This window comes from Salmo salar, chromosome ssa17 (genome assembly GCF_905237065.1).
Source record: "Salmo salar chromosome ssa17, Ssal_v3.1, whole genome shotgun sequence".
NCBI lineage: Eukaryota > Metazoa > Chordata > Actinopteri > Salmoniformes > Salmonidae > Salmo > Salmo salar.
The window spans coordinates 64,743,220-64,752,321 of NC_059458.1; the positions used below are offsets into that span (position 1 = coordinate 64,743,220).

Sequence of the window (9,102 nt, forward strand, 5' to 3'; positions counted from 1 at the left end):
ATGAACGCTCACCGTATCGAATAGACTACATAAAGTAGACGTAATCCAGTGATTGAAGATTATAATCTTCAGGAACGCATTCACAAATGTCTTTTTAATTTCCGATTACATTTTCTACGATGGCATCCACCAATTCGACAAGATCACAACCATTAAACTTCCAATGACTAACACCACAATGCTCCAATAGCCTATAGGAATCACAAACATAACATGCTGACAGTTTATTGATGTATGGGTTTATTCAATACCATCTCCCATTTTGCATGCACTTAACACACACTTAACACGCCAATATTTACCTAACCGGGTGGTCAACCTCACAGCGGCAGTTGAAAATCCATAGCTCAGCTGAGATGAAAGATCAACTTTTCATCTGTAAACAATTCAAAAACATTTTCATTCAAATGGGTTTGTACAGACAATAGGGCACGGACACAATGCCCCCAGTACAGTCTAAATGTCGTTTTGACTGATTTTCACAAAATAACATTTTCAGGTGTGTGTGTACACATTGGTGATTTGAGCAACATGTAGTCTGATTCTGACATTCTTTCCACTAAAAGACAACTTTGATCCTAAGACAACCACTTTAGATAGAACTGCAGACATTCAATATAAGCATTTATTTCCCCACGATTAACTGCACTGGAATCAGCCTGCCCTTAAGCTCAGCAGCATTAGTAACTAACCTGATATGTTCTTCCTGGAACAGACCCATGTAATACCACTGAGAGGAGTGTTGAACGTTATTTATCGTGGGGGGGGCGTGGTAGTGGGTGTGACCAATGGTGATGTCTCTGAGCGAACATTTTTGACGCCGTCCTCTTGGCCGCAGAGACATGTTTTAAAGCTTATTTCCTGCAATTCTATACATTTTGCCACAGCTTCTGTCATGTTCTTATGCTGAGTGACTCAAACATTATAACAAAATGAATGGGGTTCTCCTTGACTTTAATTTAGGAGATTGTTAGTTCTCATGATCTGTTTTTGTACATACTTTATATCTGATTTTAGTCCTTTAAGTGTACACTGAAAACGTTTTACTATCCCAAATGTTTTTTTCTGCTGTGGTGCAGGCCTGTGTATTCCAGGCATGCCTTGCCACAAACAGCGCAGTAAACAAAGGCCTTAACCCTGTGTATTCCCATGGAGAGCAGGCAATAAAAACGCATCTAATCATCTGAAACAGGGGGTAACTGCCCTGGGCTTTACCTTCAATCAGTGCTCAGAGATGGGAATGAGAATCTGTACCCTGGGGAGTCAGCATAATGCATCATATTAAGTGCAGCTAAATAACCCATTCCCCTGTAATCACATTCCCTTGCATGTTTTATACAGAATCAAGATTAAATTATGTTTGTGTGTCTCCCAAGACATAGGTGAAGTCAAAATATCGCTTGTGAATCTAACGAATGTGATCTGGAAAGTATACCTAAAAAAAACATTTTGGTTAAAACGATCAGTTTGATTTATTAGATTTCGGAAGAAACATTTTCTTTTCGTTTTGCATACTGGTGATCTGACTTGTTAGACAGTAAAGAGAAAGGGAAGGGTACCCACATCAATGCAGAAAAAGGGAGAAGTTGGCCCAACATGCCTCCCAAAGGGCACAGACAATTTTCAGCTCTAGTGATCCAGCTCCAGGACCAGCTAAGTCCAATGGTGGAACAATACTCAACTCATGTATTCACACATCCACCCCACAGTGACAACTGACTCTCCGTGCCGTTTTTTAAAAACATACTAAACATGGGGAAATGGGGACAGTGGAAATCAATGACATGGGAGATGGGACTACACCAGAAATCACAGGATGGCAATACAAATATAGATATATTCAGAAGATAATCTAACATTAAAAAATATGTTTTAGCCAAAGAGAAAACAGTGTACATGACAGGGCAATAGAAAACAAAGTCAACGACTGCAGGGGAGATGTCATTATTCACCTCACAGGCTGTAATGGCACCATTATCTCCCTGTCACGTTTTGTGTCTCAGCACTCAATCGCTGAGGGATATAGAGTGAGTTCAGAAATGATTGACACCCTTGATAAAGATGAGCAATAAAGACTATATAAAATAAAGAATTCAAATACTGAGCTATATTGTATGCTGAAAACAATGGAGAAATGAATCGCGAATAATGATGAGTGAGAAAGTTACACAGGGTCAAAGATCATTCCCCCCAAGACATACTAACCTCCCCTGTTATTGGTAATGGTGAGAGGTGAGCATGTGTCGTGACTCGGGGGCTGGATGTAACTCTCACTCCTGCTGAGCTACAGCTAATTCTGGGTCGGAGGGAGCAAGAGGCCATAAAGGCGGGAATTCATCGTGAAAATCTGAAAAACAGGAAGGAGAGGGCTGAGCAGCTCCGTCCGCGGTCAGCCAGGGATTGCAGCATCAGCAGGCTTACTTCCATCGTCAGCACCTTCACCCAAAAGTGGAGTCGGGGGAATTACCAGAACGGGGGGGGGGTGCAGTGAAACGTGAACTTCCACTAACCCCCTTATTTGACATCCTTCTGGAAGAAGACAATAACAACGAGGACGGGTGGTTTGGAGAGTCCATTATGGACCAGATGTTACCAGTTTAAGGGAGTGATTGAATGAGGGGAAATGACAGTATTGTATGAATTTGATGTAACCGGTTTGTGGGGAGGAGTGTGTAAGGGAGGCTTGAATATATAAGTCTTTGCAGATTAGAAGAGGTCTGCTTTCTTTGTTTCAGAGCCTATTTTTTGGACCTCTCTCTTTTTGGGGATTTTTTTTGCCAAATGATTTACTGTTGTTGTTTTTTTCACTTTTCGGGAACACTGTTGTTGGGGTCGGAGCCTTTTTCTGAATTCTTCTAAGACATCAGTTAGATGTAAGCCTCCGTTCTTTTACCCACATGGGTAGAGTCATATAATTAGTGTGTTTCTTTAGGAGGAACAGGATTGGGTTGGATACCCTAGGACAAGTAGACTGATTGGGAGTGGATTTCCTCTTGCGGGGCCACTGACAGAAATAAAACAGAGGAATTCCTCTCTTTGTTATCGTGTGGGTCCATGCTTGGGATGTGTATAGCAATGTCTAGGATGTTAGGCTAAGGCATGACACGGTGACTATACCATTTAGTCTTGTGGGAGTAAGGCATGACACAGTGACTATACCATTTAGTCTCGTGGGAGTAAGGCATGACACAGTGACTATACCATTTAGTCTCGTGGGAGTAAGGCATGACACGGTGACTATACCATTTAGTCTCGTGGGACTAAGGCATGACACGGTGACGATACCATTTAGTCTCGTGGGACTAAGGCATGACACGGTGACTATACCATTTAGTCTCGTGGGAGTAAGGCATGACACGGTGACTATACCATTTAGTCTCGTGGGAGTAAGGCATGACACAGTGACTATACCATTTAGTCTCGTGGGAGTAAGGCATGACACGGTGACTATACCATTTAGTCTCGTGGGAGTAAGGCATGACACAGTGACTATACCATTTAGTCTCGTGGGAGTAAGGCATGACACGGTGACTATACCATTTAGTCTCGTGGGAGTAAGGCATGACACAGTGACTATACCATTTAGTCTCGTGGGAGTAAGGCATGACACGGTGACTATACCATTTAGTCTCGTGGGAGTAAGGCATGACACGGTGACTATACCATTTAGTCTCGTGGGAGTAAGGCATGACACGGTGACTATACCATTTAGTCTCGTGGGAGTAAGGCATGACACGGTGACTATACCATTTAGTAACTCCAGGTCCACAGGTGAAGGGTTTGTGACACGCACCCGTAGGTGTAAAACAAAATATATATTTAATAATAACACTTGCCAAGCGGAGAAAGTATACTCACCACTCTAGTTTCCCTGGTCTTATAGTTTCCATGGTCTTATAGTTTCCCTGGTCTTATAGTTTCCCTGGACTTATAGTTTCCCTGGCCTTATAGTTTCCCTGGCCTTATAGTTTCCCTTGTCTTATAGTTTCCCTGGTCTTATAGTTTCCCTGGACTTATAGTTTCCCTGGACTTATAGTTTCCCTGGCCTTATAGTTTCCCTGGACTTATAGTTTCCCTGGCCTTATAGTTTCCCTTGTCTTATAGTTTCCCTGGTCTTATAGTTTCCCTGGCCTTATAGTTTCCCTGGACTTATAGTTTCCCTGGACTTATAGTTTCCCTTGTCTTATAGTTTCCCTGGTCTTATAGTTCCCCTGGTCTTATAGTTTCCCTGGTCTTATAGTCCTGGGAAAGCCTGATGAACCCTAGGTCGCCCTACCCCTGAGCTGGACACCCGACTGAGTGGTTTTTAGTAAAAAGGTTTCTTCCACTCCAGCTGTCGGCCGCCGAGCTCTACGCCACTGGTATCAGTGGGTTGCTGGGATCGGGACTGGGCTGAAAGGACAATGCCCGTGGGTAATAGGCCTGAAGCAGGGATAACCTAGGCCAGCTCATTAAGCTCAAGGGGGACACTCTGTAACTTTCTCACTCATTATTATTCACAGGATTATCCGTAATCATGGTAGCATCCAACATGACACAATACATTATTTACCATTCATTTCCATTGGGCACAAAATAATCTGAAATACAACCAAAACAAATTGCAAAGGCATCCAACAAGTTTATGGTCACAAGGTTGATGTAGTCATTACGTGCTATGAACATGGGACGAAAAACTAAACTTTTGACTACTTTATTTATAAGGAGGGGTGTCAATGATTTTGACCCCTACCTTTTAGAGAGAAAATAAATAGTACTTGTTGAACACCATCTAGGTCACATTTGATTTGGATAGTCCGGATACTTTACAGATGGTCATACTATCAACAAATGATCTGTTGATAAGCAACTGCTTGCTAAGGTCAGGGTTAGGGTTAAGGTTAGGTTTAGAATAAGGGTTAAGGTAAGGCTTAAGTTTAAGTTTAAGGTTAGGATAAAGGTTACGGTTAGGGTTAGGGCTAAGGTTAGGGTTAGTAGATAGTTAGTTGAAATGTTACTGATAGAGCATCTACAAATAAAGTGTTACCCATTTAGTCAAATGAGCAGCCAGACTGTAGCCCCGGATCGGGCATGAGGCATCTGTGTCCCATCCTCTCAAGGGAAATGTCAAATACTGACTGGCTGGGCTCCCTAGAGGGTGAATGCAATGTCTTCAGCAGGGTGATGTCACCATGACAAGGTGAGGAGACATTTAGAAGAAGACTTTCTCTAGAGGCCCTTAAGCAACATTTATGTGCCATGGTTCTACAGAGATGGGATTTGTGACTGTCTCTGTTTGATTCGGGAAGGGCAAAGCTTTGGCTGTTATGGCAGAGATTTCAGGTGCGGGACGAGGCTTATGTTAGCTGGAGGTGGACAAAGATGTGCCGAGGGACCTTCTGACTCCCCCATCCTCAGTCTATCCTCACTGAATCAACCACTTCCTTTCTCTAATCCATTTCTCTCTAGTGAGCCACAAGTGTGTCCTGTTTGTATTGTTGGATGTTTTAACATATAAATAGGTGGACTTAAACATTTGATGGGGATTAGTCTAGCTTGGCTCTGTGCCTAATGCAATGATTAGGGATTTCTGTCAGAGCAGATAAGTAAATTACTGTATCGCTAGTTATTCAGAGGCTGTGTTCAACTGTTAAAGGGGCACAAGCCTAAAAGCAGGACCTAAGATAGAAGGAGTTGTTCAGTGTCAGTTAGTGAGCTGTCAGCCAATACCTCCTCATTAAGTCCCATTCACATCAACCAATTGTGCATGGTGACAGTCAAACAGGTCCCTGAACCATCCAGTATCACAAAACAACTACTCAAAGTGACAAATTACTCAGAGACAAGATGCTGTACACCAAATGAGATCGCCATTATTAAACCATTATTAAACTGTCAGAGGTGTAGCAAACGTGCAGAGCCTCCCTCTGAGAGCATGTTCCCTCCAAACACTTCACCGTGAGACTGGTAGCTTGGTCTGAGGCAGGCTAACAGGATAGACTACAGGCCACGAAACAAGGTAAAATACTAGTGGCCTGAAAACACATGGATCAATTTGTCTTTTCTTTGAGCTGCAGAGCCAATCCCCAATCAGAGCTGGATATAATACTACCAGCTCTTACCTGCCTGAAACACACGTAGCTCATCAGGTACAGGGTGAAAACATCAAGTGAAATGGTGGAAGGAACAGCCTAGTGAGCGAGTGTATTGCTGCTGTAGATGAGGGGAGCTCCTGCTAGGTCCGCATGGCCCTGTTAGGCCTACACTGAATCACCGCCTACCAGTAATAGATTTCATTGCATGTAGGATAACCTAACACAACACAAGAGAAAAATGTTTTGGTCTGTCAATTCAATAGTTTTTTGGAAAAAACTAGAGGAAATACATCCCCTTTGCGGTGTTGCTTTCTTATGTTAAGACTCTCCAACTTCTGGTTGTCTCGTTGTCCTGTTAAAAGTATCTCCTCCCATATAGGCTACAATAGTTTATGTTTTCCAGGCCTGTTTTCAACAGCAGCATACCACCAGCAGAATACCACTGTCTTGTTTTAACTTGACAATCTCATAAGTCCTCGTCGTTGTTTGTAAACAACTTTGTTTTCCTAGCACATCTCCGCTAATCTCCTTGTCGCACACATTCATTATTATTAAATAAAGATACATGTTAATGATGTTATATGTGTGGAAGTAGCCCTACTTTTCAGTACTTTCCCCAAATTAGAATTTTGATGGATGCATGTAGGCTCGTTAATTATCTAATCCATTGTTTTCCTCTGTTTCCCTCCATAGATGCAAAGGCGATTCAAAGCCTGAACTCCAACTGAATAGAAGAACATCCCCAAGACCAGATGCAATGGAGATGTTCAATGTCACCAACTTCACCTACTGGAATGCCTCAGAAGGCACTGACGCAGGGCCTGTCATTGAACCCGAAAGCCCATACAAGACTGTGGAGGTGGTGTTCATTGTATTGGTGGCTGGGTCCCTCAGCCTGGTCACTGTTATTGGAAATATCCTGGTCATGCTTTCCATTAAGGTCAATAGGAACCTACAGACTGTCAACAACTACTTTTTATTCAGCCTTGCATGTGCTGACCTAATCATCGGGCTGTGTTCCATGAACTTGTACACAGTATACATAGTGATTGGCTACTGGCCCTTAGGGCCTGTGGTGTGTGATCTGTGGCTAGCCTTGGACTATGTCGTGAGTAACGCATCTGTCATGAACCTACTCATCATCAGCTTTGACAGATACTTCTGTGTCACAAAGCCCCTCAGCTACCCTGTCAAAAGGACCACCAAGATGGCAGGGATGATGATTGCTGCTGCCTGGGTCCTGTCCTTCATTCTGTGGGCCCCGGCCATCCTTTTCTGGCAGTTCATCGTGGGCGGGCGGACAGTGCCTGAGAGGGAGTGTTACATTCAGTTCTTCTCTAATGCAGCAGTCACCTTCGGCACGGCCATCGCAGCCTTCTACCTACCCGTTATCATCATGGTCATTCTCTACATACAGATCTCTATAGCCAGTAAAAGCCGTGTGAAGAAAGAGACCAGGAAGCCGTCAGGGCCCAACCCAGAGGCCCTGTCCCACGAGCAGGCAAGGGGCAGTAGTACTGCCAAACCCATCAACAACAACCTGACAGCAGAGGACACAGAGCAGGGCACGACCCAAGCCACAGATGACGTGGCCAACCAGCACGAAGGTAAACTGCAGAACGGCAAGGGCCCGTCCACCACAGGTGGAGAGGGGGAGATGGAGGGGGAGGACGGGGATAGGGAGAACTGTGCCCACGGAGAGGAGAAAGAGAGCTCCAACGACTCAACATCTGGCAGTGCAGCTGCGTCCAACCACAAAGAAGAAGAAGCGGTGCCATCCAGAGCAAACTGCAACGCCGAGCTCGTTCAGCAGCCAACCCGCCACCGGGCCAAGGCAGGCGGCTCCAAACTCACCTGCATCAAGATTAAGACCAGTTCTCCCAAGGGGGACTGCTACACGCCCTCCAACGCCACGGTGGAGATCGTCCCCGCCACGAAGAAGCAGAACCACGTGGCGCGGAAAATCGTGAAGATGACCAAGCAGCCGCCCAAGAAGAAGAAAGCACCACCATCTCGGGAGAAGAAGGTGACCCGTACCATCATGGCCATCCTGGTGGCCTTTGTGGCCACCTGGACACCTTACAATGTCATGGTGCTCATCAACACCTTCTGCTCCAGCTGCATCCCCAGCACGGTCTGGACTATCGGCTACTGGCTGTGCTACATCAACAGCACCATCAACCCCGCCTGCTATGCCCTCTGCAATGTCACTTTCAAAAAGACATTCAAACATCTCCTCCTCTGCCAATACAAAAACATTAGGTCAGCTAGATGAATATGGATGCGAGTGTGCGTGTGTGTGTGTGTGTGTGTGTGAGAGAGAGAGAGAGAGAGAGAGAGAGAGAGAGAGAGAGAGAGAGAGAGAGAGAGAGAGAGAGAGAGAGAGAGAGAGAGAGAGAGAGAGAGAGAGAGAGAGAGAAAGAGAGAGAGAGAGAGAGAGAGAGAGAGAGAGAGAGAGGTTTATGATGTGGTCCCTTTCCTTTGTTTTTACTCTACGGCTCATAAGAGAACTTGTATCCTGCAGCCATGTTGGGTTTGGCTCTGATGAATGAGATTTGTGATGCAACTGTTGAGACATAAGACTTACAAAGAAGCGCACAGCCAGAAGAACAAATAGACCGAACATGAAAAGGACAGTTGGATAGAGAGCTCTGCACAGCACAAGACGAATTCTAAGGGAAAATAGGGCTGACTGAATTCACAAACTTCCCGTTTGAAATTCAGTGTAAAAAAAAGAAACCTGTATATATCAATGTATACGCCAAATGTAAATGTTTGTGTGCGTGTGTGTGTGCGTGCATCTGTCTGAGCGTGACAGAATGATCCATCACACAGTTTCAGTGGAGATGTCCGCCAGTAAAGACAGCACAAGGACATACAGTACATACTACAAACTGTTATCTGTATGCCGGTGGCACTCTGTGTTGGCGGCACACAAAGCAGAGCAGCTTGTCTAAACTGCCTCTCTGGCATGTTCATATACGACTGAGTAACATGGCTGGGAGCCCTCCTATCTCTAGGGATGGAC

At 44.6% G+C, this 9,102-nt stretch overlaps 1 protein-coding gene across 2 annotated transcripts in view; it reads left to right on the plus strand.

The window, feature by feature from the left end:
* The window catches only part of LOC106576423 (muscarinic acetylcholine receptor M2), a 75,562-nt gene that overhangs the window by 64,714 nt on the left and 1,746 nt on the right, over window positions 1-9,102 (plus strand). For both annotated transcript variants that reach the window (XM_014153600.2, XM_045699970.1), the window contains one exon: window positions 6,768-9,102. This exon is cut by the window's right edge and continues 1,746 nt beyond it. In XM_014153600.2, the coding sequence (XP_014009075.1) occupies window positions 6,832-8,349 (1,518 nt within the window). In that variant the 5' untranslated portion in view covers window positions 6,768-6,831 and the 3' untranslated portion in view covers window positions 8,350-9,102. The remainder of the gene's footprint in view (window positions 1-6,767) is intronic.